Source organism: Triticum aestivum, chromosome 2B (genome assembly GCF_018294505.1).
Source record: "Triticum aestivum cultivar Chinese Spring chromosome 2B, IWGSC CS RefSeq v2.1, whole genome shotgun sequence".
In the NCBI taxonomy this organism is placed as follows: domain Eukaryota; kingdom Viridiplantae; phylum Streptophyta; class Magnoliopsida; order Poales; family Poaceae; genus Triticum; species Triticum aestivum.
In genome coordinates this window covers 368,286,333-368,310,257 of record NC_057798.1, presented here as the reverse complement: position 1 = coordinate 368,310,257, position 23,925 = coordinate 368,286,333, and the positions used below count along the sequence as shown (strand labels likewise).

General features: G+C 43.7%; 1 protein-coding gene across 1 annotated transcript; it reads left to right on the top strand.

Moving 5' to 3' along the window:
* The first annotated feature begins 11,065 nt into the window (after positions 1 to 11,065).
* LOC123044943 (small RNA 2'-O-methyltransferase) lies at positions 11,066 to 16,539 on the top strand. Its single transcript, XM_044467824.1, has 9 exons — positions 11,066 to 11,598; positions 12,173 to 12,265; positions 12,896 to 13,353; positions 13,448 to 13,696; positions 13,951 to 14,888; positions 14,984 to 15,135; positions 15,208 to 15,324; positions 15,425 to 15,553; positions 15,851 to 16,539. Exons 1-9 carry the CDS (start codon positions 11,338 to 11,340, stop codon positions 16,286 to 16,288), a joined length of 2,835 nt encoding a protein of 944 aa, XP_044323759.1. The 5' UTR covers positions 11,066 to 11,337; the 3' UTR covers positions 16,289 to 16,539.
* The last annotated feature ends 7,386 nt before the right edge of the window (positions 16,540 to 23,925 follow it).

Here is a 23,925-nt window from a genome sequence, read left to right as displayed (position 1 = left end):
GGAATCCTCCGCTATGAATGTCGTGATAAGATGTGACGGTTACAGGCCGGTTGGCCCCCATTTGTTACAGTGGCTATTTAACCCTTGTGTCTCTTCAACCTTTCGATCGTGCCCCACCATTGCAAGAAGCACACCCACCACGACAAATTCTTAGAGAGTATCCTGCGCAACTCCAATGGCGCTCTGAGCGGCTGCCGACAACGAGCAGCACTTCACCATCCATGCCGTGGTGGACACCCACCGAAGGTTCGAGGAGCTCTCGGTGGTGTACACCAACCACCCGGTCTTGGTGGAGCACTCCATCCGTATCATGGAGCTGTTGCTTGCTGACGAGAAGTAGAAGGTGGTCGGGTTCGACATCGAGCACACTCGCGCTCGTGCCGGGTCTCGTCCCAAGGTCGCCTTTGCCCAGATGTGCGTGGGCCACCACGTCCTCGTCTACCACTACTGCCTGGCCACAAGGCCTTGCGAGCGTTTCGCCGGGTTTGTCAACAGCCCCCACTACATGTTCACTATGGTCGACATCACCAACGATGTGAAGGTGCTCAAGAATTCGGGCATCGCCTACCAGAATCTTGTCGACATCCAGGGCCAATACAAGATCTGGGGCAGCAAGGAGCATGAGAAGGACTCACTGGTTCACCTCACCGAGGCCATCATCGACCCCTACTACAGAGACATGAAGGATTCCTGCAATAACGACAAGTGTGCCTGGCACTCGGCCTGGATGGAGAAACTCGACAAAGATCACGTCGTGTACGCGGCCAAGGAGGCATACATGTGCTACGACATGTACAGGTGGATCGTTGACATGAGGAAGTGCCTCCTTCCGCAAAACGGCCAGGGATCCAGCAGGAAGCAGAGCAATGGCAAGAGTCATCGCAACAAGAAGTAGATGATCAGATCCTCATTTCTCCTAGTTTAGTATGCATGTAATTACTTACTTTGGTGTGTGAAAATGTTATCTGTGTAGTCACTTGTCTAATTGTATGCTTAATTTGGTTATGCAATGTTGTCTTTTTAAGTATATATGTTGATGCTCTGTAGATAGAGCAAATCACATCGCACACGGACTAGACAAGGGAACCCATCGGTGATGATTTCATCAATCACTGACAATTGTATACATGCGGTCGTTTGCTCACAACACACATGACTTGTTAACAGGAATCGTCTGTGTTGTTATCGGTCTTCCCACACATTTTTGATTACAGACCTGTTTGCCGCGTATCACACACATCTTGTTATATTGAACCGTTTCTGTTCTCTTGTCTCAACACAAACAGTTCATTCGAGTGAACACCATGCTATGTATCGCACACGCCTTCATCTGGCTGCCCGTTTCTTTTATTACTCCTCATCGCAAACAGTTAATTAAACTGAATCATATGCCCTGCATCGCACACGCAACTAAAATCTGAACCGTGTTTGATGCATCCGTCATCGCAAACGTTTTGCACATTTTTGACGGTTCTCTAACACCACCGTTTGCGATTATTGCATCGCACACAGTTTCTTGAAGGGTCTCTAGTCGTAGTGCCGCGTTGTGCCGCGTTAGCAGCATCCTGCAGTAGTGACGATCCAACCGATCTAGTGCCGAATGGACGGCACCTCTGAGTTTAGCACACGTGTGGCTCAATGATGTCTCATCCTCCTTGATCTAGCAAGAGAAGGTGGAGAAGTAGATGGGATCATGACCAGCACGACGGCGTGGTGGTGATGATGGTGGTGGAGTCAGAATACCGACAGGGCTTCACTAAGAAAAAAACTATGGACGAGAACTATGCCGGGAGTAAGAGACGGGGCAACAGCCAAGGCCAATGTCTTGGGGTCCCTTGTTGTGCCCCTCCCCTATATTTATATGTGTGGGAAGGCCGGGAGTCCATCCCTACTCCTAATAGGAGTTAGCGCCAAAGGGGGAGATGACTTGGACTCCAAGTCCAATCCTATTCCTACTAGGACTTCCACTTTTCCCTTCCCTAGCCACATGGGTTTTTGAGGACTTGGTGCGCCTAGCCCAATAAGGCCAGGGCGCCTCCCCTTAGTCCATTCCAACCCTTGGAACGTGGTGGACCCACTTGTGGACTTACAGACCCCTCCAGAATCCTCCAGAACCTTCTGGAAGCCGCCTGGTACAATACCAAAAAAACTGCACCTTTTTCCCGAACCCAAAATATGACTTCCCATATATAAATCTTTACCCCTCGACCATTCTGAGACTCCTCATGACATATGGGATCTCATCTGGGACTCCGAACAACATTCGGTTACCAATCATCAAATATCCCAATACTACTCTAGCGTCAAACGAACGTTAAGCATGTGACCCTGCGGGTTTGGGAATCATGTAGTCATGACCGAGACACCTCTCCGGTCAATAACCAATAGCAGGTCCGGGATGCCCATATTCGTTCCTACATATTCCACGAAGATATTTTATCGGTTGAACCACGATGTCAAGGATTCGATTAATCCCGTATGCAATTCCCTTTGTCCGGCGATATGTTACTTGCCCGAGATTCGATCGTAGGTATCTCCATACCTAGTTCAATATCATTATCGACAAGTCTCTTTACTCGTTCCATAATACAAGATCTCGTTACTAACTCATTAGGCACATTGCTTGCAAGCTCTTTATGATGTTGTATTATCGAAAGGGCCCAGAGATATCTCTCCGTCACATGGAGTGATAAATCCCAGTCTCGATCTGTGCCAACCCAACAAACACCTTCGGTGATACCTATAGAGCACTTTTACGATCACCCAGTTACGAAGTGGCATTTGGATACACACTAAGTATTCTCTGGTGTCAGGGAGTTGCATGATCTCATGGTCTTAGGAATAGATACTTGACATGAAGAAAGCTATAACAATAAACTGATACGATCAACTGCTAAGCTTACGATTGGGTCTTGTCCATCACATCATTCTCCTAATGATGTGATCCTGTTATCAAATGAGAACTCATGTTTATGGTTAGGAAACCTTAACCATCTTTGATCAACGAGCTAGTCTAGTAGAGGCTCACTAGGGACACAGTATTTGTCTATGTATTCACACATGTATTTAAGTTTCTGGTCAATATAATTCTAGCATGAATAATAAACCTTTATCATGAATAAGGAAATATGATAACAACCAATTTATTATTGCCTCTAGGGCATATTTCCAACAATATTTACCACCATGTAATTGCTTTACTTTATTGCTATGAGTTAGCAATAGTCATAGAAGAAATAGTTGGCTGAGACAACCACATGATGGCACGATGATGGAGATCATGATGATGGATATCATTGTGTAATGTCGATGACAATGGAGATCATGTTGGTGCCTTGGAGACAGACATCAAAAGCACAAGATGATAATGGCCATATCGTATCACATATTGATTGCATGTGATGTTTATCTTTTTATGCATCTTTACTTTGCTTAGGATGATGGTAGCATTATAAAATGATCCCTTCACTTAATTTCAAGATAAAAGTGTTCTCCCTAAGTATGCACCGATATGAAAGTTCATCGTTTCAAAGCACCTCATGACGATCGGGTGTGATAGACTCTACATTCGCATGCAACGGGTGTAAACCAATTTTACCCATGCAGAATAGTTGGATTAAACTTGATGAGCCTAACATGTACACCATGGCCTCAGAACACGGAGGACCGAAAGGTTGAACATGAGTCATATAGTAGATATGATCAACATGGAGATGTTCACCATTGATGACGACCCCATCTCACGTGATGATCGGACATGGGTAGTTGATTTGGATAATGTAACACTTAGACAACTTGAGGGATGTTGATTTAAGTAGGAGTTCATTAGTAATATGATTAACTGAACCAATTATCATGAACAGTCTAAATGTCTTCACAAATTATGTTGTAGATCAATGGCTCGCATTGTAGCTCCCTTGAATTTTAATGCGTTCCTAGAGAAATAAAAGTTGAAAGATAATGGAAGCAACTAAGTGGACTGGGTCCGTAATTTGAGGATTATCCTCGCTGCTGCATAGAAGGCTTATGTCTTTGATGCACTGCTAGGTGAACCACCCGCTCCGAAATTTTGGACGCTATGAACGTCTGGCGGACTAGAAGTGATGACTACATGATAGTTTAGCGTGCTATGCTTTACGGCTTAGAATAGGAGCTCGACGTTTTGAGCACGACAAAGCATATGAGATGTTCCATGAGCTGAAATTGGTATTTTAGGCTCATGCCCAGGTTGAGAGGTATGACACCTCCGACAAGTTCTTTAGCTGCAAGATGGAGGAGAACAGCTCCGTTAGCGAACACGTACTCAAGATGTCTGGTACTACAACCACTTAAATCAATTGGCAGTAAATCTTCCAGATGAAGTAGCAATTGATAGAGTTCACCAATCACTGCCACCAAGCTACAAGGGCTTTGTGATGAACTATAATGTGCAAGGGATGGAGAAAATGATCCATTGAGCTCTTCACGATGCTTAAGGCCGCAGAGGTAGAAATCAAGAAATAGCATCAAGTGTTGATGGTCAATAAGACCACTAGTTTCAAGAAAGGCAAGGAAAGAAATGGAACTTCAAGAAGAATGGCAAGGCAGTTGCCGCTCCCATGAAGAAACCCAAGGTTGGACCCAAACCTGAGACTAAGTGCTTCTATTGCAAGGGGAATGGTCATTGGAAGCAGAACTGCCCCAAGTACTTGGAAGATAAGAAGGCTAGCAACATCAACAAAGGTATATTTGATATACATGTTAATGATGTGTACCTTACTAGTGCTCGTAGTAGCGCCTGGGGATTTGATACTGGTTCGGTTGCTCTTATTCGTAACTCAAAACAGAAGCTACAGAGTAAATGGAGACTAGCTGAGGATGAGGTACAATGCGTGTTGGAAGTGTCTCCAAGGTTGATGTGATCGCCATCGGCACACTCCCTCTACCTTTAGGATTAGTTTTAAACCTAAATAAATGTTATTTGGTGCCTGCATTAAGCATGAACAATATATCAAGATCTTGTTTATTGCAAGAAGATTACTCATTTAAGTCAGAGAATAATGGTTATTCTATTTATATAGAAAATATCTTTTATGATCATGCGCCCTTTGTGAATGGTTTATTCTGGTTGAATCTTGATCGTAGTAATACACATATTCATAATATTGATGCCAAAAGATGAAAGTTAATGATGATAGTTCCACATATTTGTGGCACTGCCGCTTACGTCATATTGGTGAAAAGAGAATGAAGAAACTCCACATTGATGGACTTTTGGAATCACTTGATTATGAATCATTTGAGACATGTGAGCCATGCCTCATGGGAAAGACGACTAAAACACCGTTTTCCGGAACAATGGAGCAGGCAAGTGACTTGTTGGAAATAATACATACCGATGTATGTGGTCTGATGAGTGTTGAAGCACGCGGAGGATATCATTATTATCTTACCTTCACAGATGATTTGAGTAGATCCGAGTATATTTACTTAATGAAAACAAGTCTGTAATTTTGAAAAGTTCAAGCAATTTCATAATGAAGTTGAAGATCATTGTGACAAGAAGATAAAATTTCTACGATATGATTGTGGAGGTGAATATGTAAGTTACGTGTTTGGCATGTATTTAAGACAATGCGAAAATTGTTTCACAACTCACGCCACTTGGAACACCACAACGTAATGGTGTGTCCGAACGTCGTAGTTGTACTCTATTGGATATGGTGCTTTCTATGATGTCTCTTACCGATTTGCCACTATAGTTTTGGGTCTACACATTAGAGATAATAACATTCACTTTAAATAGGGCACCATATAAATCCGTTGAGACGACACCGTATGAACTATGGTTTGGCAAGAAACCTATATTGTCGTTTCTTATAGTTTGGGGATGCGACACTTACGCTTGATAAGCTCGAACCTAAAGCGGAGAAGTGTGTCTTCATAGAATACCTTCTATCACAGATCCGAAGGCAAGTCTTTGTTATCAAGAATGGATCCTTTTCAAAGAAGGAGTTTTCTCTCGAAAGAAGTGAGTCAGAGAAAGGTAGAACTTGATGAGGTTATCGAACCTTTACTTGAATTGGAAGGTAGCATATCACAGAAAGCAGTTCCCATGATGCCTACACCAACCAAAGAGGAAACTAATTAATGATGATGATCATAAAACTTCAGATCAAGTTACTACTGAACTTCGTAGGTCGACCAGGACATGTTCCACACTAGAGTGGTATGGTAATCATGTCATGGAAGCCATGTTGTTGGATAACGACAAACCTACGAACTATGAAGAAGCAATGATGAGCCCGGATTCTGACAAATGGCTAGAGGCCATGAAATCTGAGATAGGATCCATGTATGAGAACCAAGTATGGACTTTGGTAGACTTACCTGATGATTGTAATGCCATTGAGAACAAATGGATCTTTAAGAAGACAAATGTTGATGGTAATGTCACCGTCCATAAAGCTCGACTTGTTGCAAAGGTTTTTTGGCAAGTTCGGGGAGTTTACTGTGATGAGACTTTCTCACCCGTAGCGATGCTTAAGTCTATTAGAATTATGTTAGAAATTGCCGCATTTTTCGATTATGAAATCTGGCAGATGGATGTGAAAACCGCTTTCCTTAAGGAAGAGTTGTATATGATGCAACCCAAAGGTTTTGTGGATCCTAAGGGTGCTCAAAAGGTATGCAAGCTCCAGGGATCCATCTATGGACTGGTGCAAGCATCCCGGAGTTGGAATATATGATTTGATGAGGTGATCAAAGTTTTTGGTTTTATACAAACTTACATAAACTTGTATTTACAACAAAGTGAATGGGAGCTCTATAGCATTTCTGATAGTATATGTGGATGACATATTATTGATTGGAAATGGTGTAGAATTTCTGGAAAGCATAAAGGGTTGCTTGAAAGGAGTTTTTCAAAGGAATACCTGGGTAAAGCTGCTTACATATTGGGCATCAAGATCTATAGAGATAGATCAAGACGCCAGATAAGATTTTCACATAGAGCATACCTAGCCAAGATTTTGAAGGAGTTCAAAATGGATCAGTCAAAGAAGGAGTTCTTGCCTTGTAAGGTATAAAGTTGAGTCAGACTCAAAGCTCGACCACGGCAGAAGAAAGAGAAAGGATGAAGGTCGTCCCCTATGCCTCAACCATAGGATCTATAATGTATGCCATGCTGTGTACCATACCTGATGTGTGCCTTGCCATGAGTCTGGCAAGGGGGTACAAGAGTGATATAGGAGTGGATCATTGGACAACGGTCAAAGTTATCCTTAGGTACCTAAATAGGACTAGGGAAATGTTTTCTCGTTTATGGAGGTGATAAAGAGTTCATCATAAAGGGTTACGTCGATTCAAGCTTTGACACTGATCCAGATGACTCTGAGTCTCGAACCGCATACGTATAGTGGAGCGGTCATTTGGAATAGCTCCAAGTGGAGCGTGGTAGCAGCATCTATAGCATGACATAGAGATTTGCAAAGTACACACGGATCTGAATGTTGCACACCTGTTGACTAAAACCTCTCTCACAAGCAAAACATGATCAAACCCCAAAACTCATTAGGTGTAATCACATGGCGATGTGAACTAGATTACTGACTCTAGTGCAAGTGGGAGACTATTGGAAATATGCCCTAGAGGCAATAATAAATTCATTATTATCATATTTCCCGTTCATGATAAATGTTTATTATTCATGCTAGAATTGTATTGACCGGAAACTTAAATACATGTGTGAATATATAAACTACACCATGTCCCTAGTAAGCCTCTACTAGACTAGCCCGTTGATCAAAGATGGTTAAGATTTCCCAACCATAGACATGGTTTGTCATTTGATAACTGGATCACATCATTAGGAGAATGATGTGATGGACAAACCCAACCGTAAGCTTAGCAACAGATCGTATCGCTTAGTTATTTGCTACAACTTTCTTCATGTCAAGTATCTATTCCTAAAACCATGAGATCATGCAACTCCCAGATACTGGAGGGATACCTTGTGTGCTATCAAATGTCACTTCGTAACTAGGTGATCATAAAGATGCTGTATATGTATCTCCGAAGGTGTCTGTTGGGTTGGCGTGGATCGAGACTAGGATTTGTCACTTCGTTTGACGGAGAGATATCCCTGGGCCCTCTTGGTAATAGAACATCATAAAGAACTTGCAAGCAATGTGGCTAATGAGTTAGTCATGGGATCTTGTAATATAGAATGAGTAAAGAGACTTGCCGGCAACGAGATTGAACTAGGTATGGAGATACCGATGATCGAATCCCGGGCAAGTAACATATTGCCGGACAAAGGGAATCAGGATTAATCGAATCATTGACATCGTGGTTCAAGCGATAAAGATCTTCATGAAATATGTGGGAACTAATATGGGCATCCACATCCTGCTATTGGTTATTGACCGGAGAGGAGTCTCGGTCATGTCTACATGATTCTCGAACCCGTAGAGTTGCACGCTTAACGTTCGGTAGCGCTAGGGTAGTATTGAGGTATCAATATTGGAAAGTCCGAAGGTTAATCGGAGTCCGGAATGGGACCCGTGATGTCACAAGGAGCTCCGAAATAGTCCGGAGGTAAAGATACATATATGGAAAGTTGTTATCGGGGTTCCGGAAAAAGTTTGTTTTTTTTGGGTATTGTACCGGGAAGCTTCCAGAAGGTTTTGGTGGATTCCGGAGGGGTCCAAAAGTCTGTAAAGGGTTTCACCATGTCCCATACAGTAGCATGGGCTGTAGGTGGGGGTGCCCTGGCCTTATTGGGCTAGATGCACCAGCCCCTACAAGGCCCATGCGCCCGGGGAAGGGAAACCCTAAGGGGGAGGGCCCTCCACTTGGCTTGGAGGGCACTCCTCCCCCCAGGCGCTGGCCTGTGCTGTGGGAGGGGGGCTAGGGCGTGCCCCGTCACCCTTCCGGGCTTTCCCTGTCTCCCTTCCGTTACTCATCCCCCATGTTTCGTCAGCGCTTGGTGAAGCCCTGCCGGAATTTCGCTGCCGCCACCACCTCCACCATCACGTCGTCGTGTTGGTTCAGATCTCATCTACCTCCTCTCCCTCACTTGCTGGATTAAGGAGAGGATGTCGACGAGCCATACGTGTGCTAAACTCGAAGGTGCCGTTCGTTCGGCACTAGATCGGATTGGATCGTCAAGAGTACGACTGCATCAATCGCGTTATGACGCTAACACTTTTGGTCTACAAAGAGTATGCAGACACACTCCCCTGTCGCTGTTATACATCTCCTAGATTAGATCTTGGGTGTTTCGTAGATTTTTTTAATTTTCATGCAATGTTCCCCATCACCCGAAGCCACATCACCCCACCGAGCAAAGCCGAATCATCTGCACTAAAACCCGGATCATCCTGACCCGCGACGGCTGCTACGACACAGCCAGACGATCCTGACGGCGCCCGGATCATCCAGACCTCCGACGCCGGATCATCCGAACCACCTCCCGGATCATCCAGACCACCTTCCGGATCATCCAGACCGTTCCTACATGCATGACTTGGACCGAGGCCCATGTACCTCTATCTACCCCTAGACTATATATACTCCTCCTTCACCTATGTTTTAGGGTTATCATTGTGATAATTCAAGATAGAGATAGATATTTTCTCATCCACTTACCCCTACTCCCATGGAGATCAAGGCCTCCATGTGAGAAGATACCCAAAGTGGATTCAAGACCCCTTCATGGGAAGATCCTCCTAGGATTCAAGACCTCTCTCCTCCAAGGATTGGGATGAACTAGCTACCTTATGTATCCTCTTGTGTTTACTTTAGATCTTTGTATCTCCTCTTGTGTATGTGGATTTAGCACATATATGATTTGGATCTTGTTGATTGAGTGATTTTCCTCTCGTGTTCTTCGTTTCTTCCCCCCTCCAGTTTGTGAAAGATTGGCCCTAGGAGTTCCACTCCACATCAGGATCACTTTCCTTCTCCTGGACGAAGATTTCAACATCACCTTTCAGGAGTGGTGTAATTACTTTGGCTTCATCAAGAGATGCGGCCTCATGTAAACTATTGTGAATATCAGGTAAAGTACGTATGTTTCTCTGGAGACTAGCAACGCATTCATTGCCAACCGAGGATGTACGGGATCATAGGAAAATGTCCACCACCAGTACTTGCGCTCTTTGTGGCGCGGTTGACTCCTGGAGACACTCGTTGCTCGAGTGCAACATGACGAGGTGCGTGCGGGCACTTGTTGATGGGGAGTTGGCGGAGCATTTATGCGAGACAACTGAACCTAAGTGCCAAGTAGTGGTTATTCGCGATGATTGATTCATTATCACATGAGGCATTCATTAAGCCGTCAATCACCTTATGGTGGGCACGGAGGAAAGTCATACACGAAGTGGTCTTTAAAGTCCTCCGGCCACTCACGAGTTCATTAAAAGATTTATATCAGAATTGGAGATGACAATAGAGAAGGAGACAAGGGTGCCAACTGAGATCAGAAGAACAACGGCGAGGCCTAGAGCACCACCCCGGAGTTATGCAAAAATCCATGTCGATGCAAGCATGGCAAAGTCCGAATTGAGAGGAGTAGCATCCGCAGTGTGCCGAGATGATGTTGGACGATATTTGGGTAGCTCCTCTCTGATTGTCCGGGGAATCATCGATGTAGCTACACTCGAGACAATGGCATGCAGAAAAGTTTTGGCTCTTGCAGAAGACTTGATGATTTAAAAATTTATAATTGCCTCTGACTCAAAGCAGGTGGTGAAACGGCACTAAAAGAGAAACTAGTAGCACTTATGGTTGTATCATTGACGAGATTAAGCAGCGAGCTAGTTTAGTTAATTGTAAATTTAAAATACTGGTGCAGATAGATTAGCTAAGTTTCCAAACACTCTTGATGGGAGGCGATATCTATGGTTCATCCATTCACATGACTTTTTTATACCACTTCATGTGGACTATGATCAATAAAGCTTAGCTATATTAAAATAAATTATACGACTAATATTTTGGAATTTGCAAATTCTTCTAGGTGTTCAACACGCTTGGAACGGAGTACTAGTACTGGTCTTCTCTGCCATAAACCCCACCGCACGGAAGCGCCCCCTCTCACTCAACCCCTCGAGGCCTCGTCTCCTCTTCACGGCTGGGGTTTAACTCCACTAATTCGTGACCCGTCCTTAGATCAAAAATAATAATAATTCGTGACCCATCCTTTCCCCTCCGATTCCATTCCCACCCCTCGGTCGCAAATTCACTCTTTTCCGCTCTCATCCATCGATCGATTCTGCCTGTGGAGGATTTGGGTGCGGCTGCCTGTGGCGGCGGCGAGGCGGCGGGGGTCGATCGAAGCCGAGACGAGTCGCAATGCCAACAGCGACGGCGACGGCGACGCCGACGCCCAAGGCGGTGATCCACCAGCGGTACGGCGCCAAGGCCGTCTACAGGGTGGATGAGGTGCGGGAGGCCGTTGACGGCGTCTGCCCCGGCCTCGCGCTGCCGCAGAGCACTAGGTGCGTCTACCGCTGCCAGCTCGACATCCCGGGGGTGCTCAGCGTCTCCACCCCGGGGACCTTCGTCAGGAAGAAGGACGCCGAGCAGGGCGCCGCGCAGATCGCCATCGAAAAGGTAAACCGGTTAGGGCTGGTGGCGGCGTGGGATTCTGCTTCCTCCCTATGCATGTAGGTTGCCAAGTTTTCTATCGCTGGGGCTTTAGGGTGTGTTTGTAACATTATTAAGCTGTGATTCTATACTGTATAAATATAAACAATATGTAGTGTATGATCCGGGTACTGCGTCTCTCCCTCCTGCAGTCTTACCTGAAAAGGGGGACAAGGACTAGTTGCAATTCTCTAGATTCAGTTGTTTCTTTCTGGCATGCAGTGCCCCATTATGTTTAGGCAGCAATGTTATCTTGTATCTTAGATACGAACATTTGGCTTCTGAGGTCAGTAACCCAGTTTGGAGAATCCATCCTTGGTGAATGAGTTGTGTACTGTAGCCCATCTTTCGTCGCCCTTTCTACTGACAATTCTCATAAACAATGATCAGGAACTTCAGTAAGAAGGTGTGCAATTACGTAGTTCCTTTGTGCGATAGGTTAGGTAGCTAGCTATTTGGCATGTATAACATAGTTCCATGATGTACAATGTTCTTCATGCTATGGACAAGTTATGATAACCATTTGTTTTTTCTATTGTAGCTTGGTATTCAGCCCACATCAAATATCCCTAATACACCCGAAGAAGCTTGGGAGGAACTTATTAGTCGGATATCTTACTTTTTTACAGATGAGGTCCGTATTTTTGCCTGATCTTGGTATTGTATCTTCAAATTTAAGATTTAAGTTATGTACAAATGTAAGTTCGTAGGAAGAAAAGTACTCCCTCCGTAAAGAAATATAAGAGCGTTTAGATCACTAAAGTAGTGATCTAAACGCTCTTATATTTCTTTACAGAGGGAGTAGATTGGTATTTTCATGGTGTTGCCCATTTCAGGGGAACTCTATGTTCTCCTCTCCTGGCCCTGGGATCCTTGCATTTGATGGCTAGCTTGTTGTTGTAGTGCATAATTAGTAACTATTGTTAATATTTTTTATAAGACTTTGATAATGAGGACCTTTATTGAAGCGATATATCTTGTTTATGGTTATCTGTCGTAAACGACAGACTGATAGAACATACTGCCAATTTTTTCTTTGGGCACTTTTGTGTTCATGTTTTTACACTCTCTGACAATTCTCTATCATGTCCGAGCACATGTTTCTATATGATTTATCTAAATATAGGTCTTGAAGTCTCAATCATTTTCCCTATGAATTATCGATGTTAATCGAAGCACACATTTATTTGTCTACGATATCCTTCTGAGTTCCGATTATTCAATACCTATTTTAACAAGGCTATACTTCTATGCTTCATTTCAGAACTTCCCCACATCATCTCATCCTCTTGTTGGGCACTTGAGTGTGACACTCAGAAGAACTGGGGACTTCCTTGGAAAGATACCTATTTCAGCTATTGTTGCTTGTGATGTTAAGGTCCATACATTGTGTAAAATTATAGACCCTAAGGCAGAATTTGATCCTCTCTTGGTTCTTTCGATGATCTATAATGCTGCCAAACAATCTCCTGGTGTATCTGTTAGTAACAGAAACTTCTGGATTCAGAGTCAAAGGCCTTATTCCTCTGAGGCTGTTGATTTGGCACTTCAGTGCTGGTCTGGTATTTCAGATCCCATAAGAGTAGAAGCAGTTCTTATTCCTTGTGCGGTGGAGGATGAACCTAAGATGGTAAGTCTTAATATATCAGAGAATGAACATTACATGGGTGATATAGCATTGAAGCTCTCTGCAACTGACTCATCTCATGTCCTTGTCTCAAGGTCAGTACAGAGTCAGTGATTTGTGAAGTCTTGACTCTTAACCTTTACAGCAAATTGGTTGGGCTGACTGTTTAAAGCATTTTTCTTACTGCAGAACAGTTGACAAAGCATCTTCTGAGATGAGGTTTTATTTCCCAGCTCCGGATGTACAATTTGTTTCTGATTTATCAAAACAATTGGTGGATGATCGTGGAGATCGCAATATGAACTGTGTAATAAATAAGCGAGCTTCCTACATTTCTGGCCAAACAATTTATGGAGATGCAGTTTTGGCAAATGTGGGATACACAAGGAGAGATACAGAACTTCAAACTGATCATGTCAATCTATGTACCTATTACAGGTACAAGCTTGTTGACGGTTTCACTTGTATGCTATATGTTTGCAGCAAGACTGCAATCTGTTATATAAGTGATACACCAGCTAACAATCTATAGGGAATCGTAATCTAGCTGTAGATGCCGGTCATTCATCAGTTTCTCTCCATTGTGTTCTACTTATCTTCATTTTTTAGACTGCTTTTCTCTACCTTTTAGGAACTACCCTTTCTCGCCCTATTTTATATTTTGTTTAGGTAACATGCTTTTGGATCCTCAGGATTCTTCTGAGAAAATTACCTGATGGAATTTACAAGATCTCCAAGGACTCGATTCTTGTGGCAGAGCTTCCGTGTGTTTATACTCGTACCAGTTGGAAAGGCCCCTCTCCACGAGATCTCCTTTGTTCTTTCTGTCGACTCCAGAGGCTATCAGAACCCTATTTCGCTGCCAATAGGGTAAGTGCATCCTGTAATGTCCTAGGATCAGCTGTGGGCTCTGAAGAGATGGGGTCACCAAAAGCAACCGCAGGAAATCAGTGCGCAAATGATGGAAGGATTGCCAAGGAAAACCCAGACATGTTCAAGTGCTCTGTCAAAATATATTCAAAGAAGAGGGACCTTTTACTAGAGTATTCTACAGATTGTAGCTGGAGCAAGGAAACTGATGCTATTCAGAATTCTGCGTTGAAGGTCTTGATTTGGTTCAATCGTTATTTTAAGCAGCTGAACACGCCTGTGGAGAAGCTAAATCTTCCTAAGAGCACTGATGGCTTCACGATATATCCGAATATATTTTTACAAGAATTTGCAATGTGCTTATCTGTCTATGGCAAGACAAGTGGTGGTGATTCAAGAACATGCAGCGCAGTTGGATATTTTTCTATGGATACATCATATCAGCAGCTTGAAAGCGGTGCATTTTTAACATACATTGATGGTCAAGATTCTGGCGTTTTTCCATCCCATGGATCGTTGGCTTGCATAAGCTGCAGTGTTCAGCTGTTTATGAAGGACAGCAGAAAGAGATATCTCCTAGAAGTCAATAATGAGTTTGAATTTGAGATAGGGGCTGGAGCTGTTAGGAATCAGCTTGAATCATGTGCAACCCAACTCTCAGTTAATCAAAGTGCATGCTTTGTAGATCAACTGTCTGATAGGGATTTGAGCCTGGCTGCAGCTTGTGAGTTGTCACCGGACCTTTCCAAGATATGTAGAGGTGAGCTACCTATATCAATAGCTCAATCTGACAGTTATCTACGATTGTTGGAATCGGGCTTCAACATCCTTTCTACATTTTGAACATCTTTGCAGACAGCTGCGTCTTGGAGTTCTCCGTAAAGGTGTTGCAAGTAACTGAACCTTTAGAAGATAGAATGGAGAAGGCCTTGTTCAATCCCCCTTTATCTAAACAGAGGGTTGAATTTGCTGTTCGGCACATCAACCAGCTGCATGCTACAACATTGGTGAATGTTACTTTCATCCTAGTTCCTTATTTACAAGTATTGGCTTGTCACTGTTAAAGCTGAATTTTTCAGGTTGATTTTGGTTGTGGATCTGGTAGCCTTCTTGACTCACTGTTAGAGCATCCAACAACCCTTGAAAAAATTGTTGGTGTTGATATTTCTCGAAAGGGTCTTACGAGAGCGGCAAAGGTTCAAAGTCATGTTCTAATAATTGTTTACTCTTTGAACCATTTTTTTCCTTTTCAATGATTTATATTTGGATTTGTTTCACCTCTATCTGACATTGCAGAGCCTTCATCAGAAGCTTAGCAAGAAACTCTTGTTACAAAGTAGTGTTCCAACAGCTGTGCTCTATCATGGATCAGTAACAGATTTTGATTCTCGCTTATATGGGTTTGATATTGGCACCTGTCTTGAGGTAGCTGAGTACTCCTTTTGAACTGTTTCTATCTTCTTGTTTGGTTTTGTTATATAAAATGTTATGCTTGGTTTTGTTCTAGAATTGATCTCGGCATATGGGTTGTTCCTGATGTGGATTTGATGTAGAATTACTGTAGGAGTGAACGCGGGAGTTAGTTCCTTTATGTGTAAGACAACATATCTGAAGGACGTTTGTAATCAGTACCCATGCTACATAAAATGTACCCGGAAATGCTTCTACATATCTTGTTGTTTTGTTTAGGGACTTTTTTCGACTAACCGAAGTAAACTGCAGGTGATTGAGCATGTGGAGGAGGACCAAGCAAGTTTATTTGGCAACGTTGTATTGAGTTCATTCTGTCCGGCGGTACTCATTGTTTCCACACCCAACTACGAATACAACCCTATCCTCCAGAGGTCAGCTTTGCCAAACAAAGAAGAGGAGCAGGAACAAGACGCTGGACCTTGCAAGTTCCGCAACCATGACCACAAGTTCGAATGGACGAGGTCCCAGTTCCAGCGCTGGGCTACTGTCCTCGCTGCAAGCCACAACTACAGTGTGGAGTTCAGTGGCGTTGGCGGCTCGAGCGACGAACCTGGCTATGCTTCCCAGATTGCTGTTTTCAGAAGAATGGCGAGAGATCAAGGTGAATCTTCCCGGAACGAGGATGATTCGCATCAACCTTATGAAGTTCTCTGGGAATGGCCTAACGCATCTGTACCGTCTCACTGAGTTTGGGCGGAGGTAACATTACCTGACTCACCGTCCTCCTACCCGAGATGATGAGACTGCTTCTTACTAACTTGTCAGTTCGATACTCCACCCAGAGTGTGTTGCTGGATATCTACCGCGTTGAACTAAATAGTTGCAGTAGCTGCTCCGAACCTATCCGTTGCGATGGCTCTAATCCCTGTAGAAAACTGAATATTCTGTACTGGGCAAAATGACTATTTGACTATTTTTCGCAGCGTGCTTTTGCATGATGAAGAAAGAGTAGACATGGTGCCTCGAGCAAACGGAGGGCGCTTGGCGTCGGTTGATCGATCGGTCTCCCTAGCCGTCGATGGCAGCTGCGTGTATGCTCAGGATCGTAGGTCCCGTTCGTCTCTCGCCACACACCATGCCGCGATTTTTTTTCCTCCAGCTGTTATGTCGCCCGTCGCAGCAGCACCATCCGCAGTCGCAACATCGGCTTGCCGCTCTCAGCAGAGCTCCGCGCTTGCTTCTTTGGCATTTTCGACGGTGCTCCTCCATCAATTGTTACGTTGCCCATGATTTGTCATCGCAACAGCACCACTCGTGGTCGCAACACCGTGGGTTGTTGGCCATGATTTGTCATCGCAACTGTTTTAACTAGAGAAAGAGAAAGACAAGAGATAGAGATGTAAAGTGAATGGTTATTCTCATTGACGATGGGATTACACATATATATAGCCCTTGAAGGGGGTGTGTCCGAAGGGACATGAGGCAACCGCCTTTGTCAGAAAAAGCAGGGATTAATAGGATTAATTAAATCCTAACAGCAACAGCACCACTCGTGGTCGCAACACTGTGGCTTGTTGCCTATGATTTGTCATCGCAACAACACCACTCGTGGTCGCAACACCGTGGCTTGTCGCTCAGTAACGCGAACACATAAATCTCACTGATACAAGTATTGGCATAAGACTATACGGATATATAAATTCATCATTTTGAAAAAGTGTCAATGTGGGGATATGTTTTACTATTTTTTAATCCAATCAACATGTTGAACATGCACTCTTTGCATATACGTATATAGGTCTTCTCGCAAGAAAAAATATAGGTCTGCGTTTTGTACATTGCACCTGTCATGTCTCTCTCCCCTCTGCAATTTGTTGTATCTTGGAAGACAAGACACCAGACGCACCCCCTTTATCTATATATGTGCGTAGTGCACGATCAGTGGAAATTATCGATGCACACAATCCCTCTCCTCCTAACTTACAAAACATAAAGTATAGAGTTGAATTCAGAATGTCAATTGTCACCTCTGTACATGCTTGGATTCCATGGCTCCCTGCCTCCTTCAGCAAATTAGTAGAACCTCTAGAGTAACTACTCAAAACAACATGATCACATTAGTTACATTTCCATTTAGTGTTCTCCCCTCCAAGTGATTTCTCTATAATACATGTGACGTGAAGCATCCTACGGTCATCCCTATGGACACGTCATTGTCATCCGAGGCACGAGTGGACCGATGACAAGAGCTCGTGCAAGAGCAATCAAATCCAAGGTTAACTTGCTATTCTTTGGACCTTCACTTTCCGCATGTGAGACATGGCTACTACCTCAAATGTGCGTGCTATGCATGATCAGGAACTAATTGAAAAAACACGACCGACGAACACCGGCCATCCGACACTCGTCAGCCACCGGATGACCGACCATGGCCGAATATCTGGTGCCACATGTCCAACGAAGAAACGTCGAAAATTTGACGACTTCCAGACGTCGGGACGCCCGCAAGCCATCGGACGACCGGAACCCACCAGACGTCCGGTACCTGCCTGCGTGCAGAGACTCGGGCTGAGGCCCATGTACCCCTCTCTCCCACCAGACTAATATACTCTTCTCCCACCTCGAGTTAGGGTTAGCAAAGTCTAGAGCTCATTTAAGATAGAGCTTTGCTCATCCATTTACCACTCCCATGGAGTTCAAGACCTCCATGTGAGAAGATCCCCCAAGTGGATTCAAGACCCCTTTCATGGGAAGATCCTTCTAGGATTCAACACCTCTCTCCTTCAAGGATTGGAATGAACTAGCTACCCTTTGTACCCTCTTGTGTTGACTTTGAATCGTTGTATCTCCTTATGTGTATGTGGATTTAGCGTATGTGTGTAGGATCGAAAGTATGCCTAGAGGGGGTGGTGATTAGACTACTTGACCAAATAAAAATCTAGCCTTTTCCCAATTTTAAGTCTTGGCAGATTTTAGCAACTTAGCACAAGTCAAGCAATCAACCTACACATGAAATTCTAAGAGTATAGCAGCGGAATGTAAATCATTGCATATGAAGGTAAAGGGAGGAGTTTGGAGGGAGCAAACACAATGTTGACACGGAGATTTTTGGCGTGGTTCCGATAGGTGGTGCTATCGTACATCCATGTTGATGGAGACTTCAACCCACGAAGGGTAATGGCTGCACGAGTCCACGGAGGGCTCCACCCACGGAGGGTCCACGAAGAAGCAACCTTGTCTATCCCACCATGGCCATCGCCCACGAAGGACTTGCCTCACTAGGGTAGATCTTCACGAAGTAGGCGATCTCCTTGCCCGTACAAACTCCTTGGTTCAACTCCACAATCTTGACAGAGGCTCCCAAGTGACACCTAACCAATCTAGGAGAAACCACTCTCCAAAAGGTAATATATGGTGTGTTGATGATGAACTCCTTGCTCTTGTGCTTCAAATGATAGTCTCCCAAACACTCAACTCTCTCTCATATGATAGGATTTGGTGGAAAGATGATTTGAGTGAAAAGTAACTTGGGGAAGGCTAGAGATCAAGATTCAAATTGTAGGATTGGAATATCTTGGCCTCAACACATGAGTAGGTGGTTCTCTATCAGAAAATGAATGTTGGAAGTGTAGTCATGTTCTGATGGCTTTCCCCCATGAATGAGGAGAGGGTGGAGGGGTATATATAGCCTCCACACAAAACCTAACCGTTACACACAATTTACTAAACTCGGTGGGAACGAATCAGAAAACTCGGTCAGACCGATTTAGTTCATAATGTGACTGTTAGGCATTTCGGTGGGACCGACATGTCAACTCGGTGGGACCGATTTCTTTAGGGTTAGGGCATAACGTAATCTCGGTGGGACCGACTTTGGTAATAAGCTAACCAGAGAGTTTGCCAGGCAAACTCGATGGGACCGATTCGCTCATCCCGGTGAGACCGAAATGTAATGAAGGGAAACAGAGAGTTTGCAATCCCATCTCGGTGAGACCGAGATCCCTATCGGTGAGATCGAAGTGACTAGGGTTTCTAGCAGTTGCTATGTCAAATGAACACGGTGGCGTCGGATAGATCAAATCGGTGGGGCCGAGTTTGACTTTTGGTTTGGGACATATGTGGATATGAGAAAGTGGTTGAGGGTTTTTGGAGCATATCATTAAGCATTTTGAGCAAGCAAACCATTAAGCAACACCTCATCCCCTTTTAATAGTCTTGGCTTTTCCTATGGACTCAATGTGATCTTGGATCACTAAAAGTAAAATGTAGAGTCTTCAGCTTTAGAGCTTGAGCCAATCCTTTGTCCTTAGCATTTTGAGGGGTCCACATTCCTAATCCATGCCATGCCAATCATTCAACTTTCCTAAAATATTCATCTTGAAATAGCATTAGTTCAATGAGCTATTTGTTGTTAATCATTACCAAAACCACCCAGGGATAGTTGCACTTTCAATCTCCCTCTTTTTGGTAATTGATGACAACATATAGATCAAAGCTTCGACAAATGATAATAAGATTTAAATACATCGTCTCTTTGAGAAGTATGTGATAAGCAAGAGCTCCCCCTAAATCTGTGCATTATTTAAGATTTGCTTTTGAATGCAAATGCACAATCGATTAGTATCATGGGTTACTCTTCCATGTCACATACATCTTGGTGGAGCGCTCAAAATGATAGCAATTAAAAGCATGCACTCATCACCAAGCAAAGTGAATGATCATATATGGATATAAGAGATAATATCATCCAAGCACACATTAAAGTAGCATATGATCAAACACATGATCATACAAGTATCTCACATAAGGACATAAGGTATGAAACAATCACACAATAAAGTTCAACCAAACAAGTAGCAAGAGAGACAAAAAAAGCAACACTCTCTCTCGAAGCCTATGATCTATACATATTTCTCCCCCTTTGGAAACAAGTTACCAAAAAGTTCAAATATTCATAGTGCTATGCGTCTCTCAGGCTTGGTCTCCGTGAGGTAGTGTAGAGATGACTCCAAGGACGAAGGCTTTTGTCGATGTAGCTGGAGCTGCTGGAGTGGCTGCTAGAGGTGGCACTGAAGTTGTAGCTGCTGGTGCTAATGTAGTAGCCCTAGTATCAGGTACTGGCACTGCAGCTGACCTCTGACCTCTTGGCACATACTGAAAAGCTTCTGTAGTTGCCTTTCCTTTCTTCTCCTCTACTTCCTCTTGGAGCTGCTCAACTACTGTCTGTATCTCAGTGACTTTCATATCAAGATCATAGAATTTTTGTTCAATGATCCTTTCCAAGCTCTCCTAATTTTGAGTCAGGGTGGTCAAGCCCTTCTCAATCCTCAAGGTAGATTGGATTAGAAATCCAAGTTGATCTTGTTTGCTCTTCAAGAACACTTGAGATGCCTCTTCAGCACTTGGCATCCTTGCAACTTTTTCTGCCTTTGCTTTTGCTCTCTTCTCTTGTGCTTGCACTGATGAAGGTTCATTCTCATCCATGACAACTGTGTTGTCTTCAAATTCTGGCTTGAGAGGTAAGTGCTCCTTGTCCAACAAGTAAGTGCCTGTGCCCATCTTTGAGTTGATGAGCACCTGAATGTGTGGAGCATACCCACAAGACCTTTTATGGTCAACAGATGTCCTCTTGATTGTCTCTACAATCAGACTCATGACCTTGAATTTTTGAGGGACATAAAAAATGTGCAGCAAGTTGATTGAATGTCCTTTTATCATCCTATGATCTCCAGATTTGGGCAATAGAGTATGCCTTAAGATGGTGTTGATAGTAGGCAGACCAGACAACAAGTATTTCACTGAGCCCAACTTATGAGTTTCCAGGGCTTCATCAGGAATTTCCTTATACGTACTTGCCATGGAGTTGTGGTCTTTCTTATTCTTGGCATACACATCCAAATCATCCTCATGGTCTTCTGGAGCATTGATCAACTTTTCCCATTATTCAATAGTTGACTGGTACCATGTACCTTCAGACATCCACAATATCCTTCCATCTGGATAGAAATGAGCAGTGGAGTAGAATTGCATGATCAGCTCATCATTCCATTTGGTGAGCTTCTGTCTAACAAACTTGTCAACTCCACAAGCTTTGAAGCTGTCATATACACCTAGAAAGTGATCTTCATTCTCTTTGATATATTCCCAATCAACCCATCTCATATCACAGACAATTGGCTTCTTGTTAAGAAGAATGGTCTCATAGAAGTCTTGCTGTTCTTTGGTGTGGAATCTATAGTCCACAGTAGTTCTCCTTCTCACAGCATAAGGATCATTCTTCCTCCAAAGTCTCAGACATGTATCCTTTCTGATGTTCATGTCCTCTGCCACTGGATGAGTGTCATTGTGGTCTGGAATCTTTGGTTTGAGCTTTCTCAGCACTTGGGCTTCAGCATCTTCTTCATCAACTTCAGGCACTGGGGCCTCGTTCTTCTCTTCAGCTAGGATGTTTCTGGTGCTTCTCTTGGGTGCAGACTTGGTGGTTTGAGCAGCAGGTTTGGGCTTAGATGCAGCCCTTGACTTGATTGCATCTCCCATAAGCTTTTCTGACTTGGGTGCTGGTGCAGTATCTTCTTCCTCTTCCTCTTCTGAATCTCTTACCGTAGTTGACTTTCCAAGAACTTTTGCAGTTGTGGTTCTTTCCCTCTTCTTCTTCTTGCCATCTCCAGCTGCCTCACCATCATCTGATTCTATTGTGAATTTCATGGTTTCTCCTGTGGCAACTTTCCTTGGCTTGGATGTTGGGACTCTCCTTGCTGGTGCCTTCTTGTTCATACCAAGCTTTGTTGTAGCAGGAGTGCCATACTCTTTATTTTGCACTTTCTTCTTTGAGGTGGCCTCATCCTCAACAGCAACATAGTCCTCATCTTCAGAGTCTGAGGTTCTTTTCTTCCTTGTTCTAGTGGCTGCCTTGGGCAAGTTACTTGGTGTGCTCCTCCTGCCCTCATCATAGCTGCTTGAGGTACTAGTGCCCTCACTCATTTTCACTTGCTCTTCAGATTTATTCTGGCTATCACTCTGGTCAGACATCTTGTCAGGCAAAATAACAGCAAACCTTGTGAATAGATTTAGATGAGGTAGAGTAGATGAGCATCACAAAGTGCAGAGATTTTTGCAAAACAAATGAGTCAAAAACTTAGTTTTAGTTCTCTACTGAAATGATTTCGGAGCTACCAAATTGATAAACTCCGTGATACCGAAGCAACATATGGAACCTAAACTAGTGAACTTGGTCAGACCGAGTCACAGTTTGGTGGCATCGAGATTGCTAGGGTTTCACAGAGAATTGAACTCGATCACACCGATTTGCAGTTTTTGGTCAGACCGAAAAGCGCATGTGCAATGGCCTAAGCCAAATCAGTGAGACCGATTTCTACGATTCGGTCGGTCCGAGATGAGTTCAGAGGAGATCTAACCCTAAATTTTCGAATCAAACTTAACCTAAGGAAGTTTTCTCTGGATAGATTGATTTCATACGTGGCATTGATCATGGCACTGACCTCGTGCTTCGAATAGGAGGTAAAAAGAGAGCACTAGTTCTACGGGAGTTCGCTACGGCGGAGCAGATTCCCGTTGACGGCGACAGAAACCAGCGGCGGGAGGTCGCTGGCAGCAAGGAGGCGATCTAGAAACCCGAGGAGGCAGAGGAGGATATGCGCGGGCTGAGGGGTTTTGAAGAAATTTCCAAAATCTCACTCGTGGATATATATAGCCCGACCCTGTCGGTGTGACTGAGTGGAACAACTCGGTGGCACCGAGATGCAGAATCGCAAGCGGTTACTGCAACTCGGTCTGACCGAAATGTTCAAATCAGTTGTTGAGATGAAAACCTAGATCAACTTAGTGAACTCGGTGTGACCGAAATGGATGACTCAATCATACCGAAATGCACAAAGAGGTTTTGGAAGTTTAAGTCTATGACAAATTGAGGACTCCGAGTGCTCCTCACACAGAGTGGTTCGAATCTGACTTGATCAAACTTTGTGATGTAGCATGAATAGAGTTTGAGATGAGAAAAGCATAGATAGCTAGAGAAGGTTCTTAGGCATTCTTGTCCATCCACTTGGCAAAAGAGAAAGAGACAAACAATCAAAGCAACAAGTGGATGTCCTCGAATGAGTAAAATATGCAACCAACATGCTCACACAATAAAATAGCAAATGAAATATGTGGCAAAGCATGCACTAGCATCTATCAAGCAATTTGCGATGACTAGGTCATCTATATATGAGTATATTGACTTAGGAGTCAAATGAGAACATTTGATCATAGTTCATACTCATCGTTTAAGCACAAGTGGGGTTACCACTTTTACATAAAGCACTATTGTGTTCACACCGTTAGAGTTGCTTTAGCTCAATTCTTAGAGTAAATCTCCCCCTAGA

Excerpts from the sequence above, each read along its gene's own strand:
- LOC123044943 (XM_044467824.1), top strand. The coding sequence starts at position 11,338 with ATGCCAACAGCGACGGCGACGGCGACGCCGACGCCCAAGGCGGTGATC. Across the intron at positions 11,599-12,172 it reads CGCAGATCGCCATCGAAAAG|CTTGGTATTCAGCCCACATC; the intron begins GTAAACCGGTTA and ends TTTCTATTGTAG. Across the intron at positions 13,354-13,447 it reads TCTCATGTCCTTGTCTCAAG|AACAGTTGACAAAGCATCTT; the intron begins GTCAGTACAGAG and ends TTCTTACTGCAG.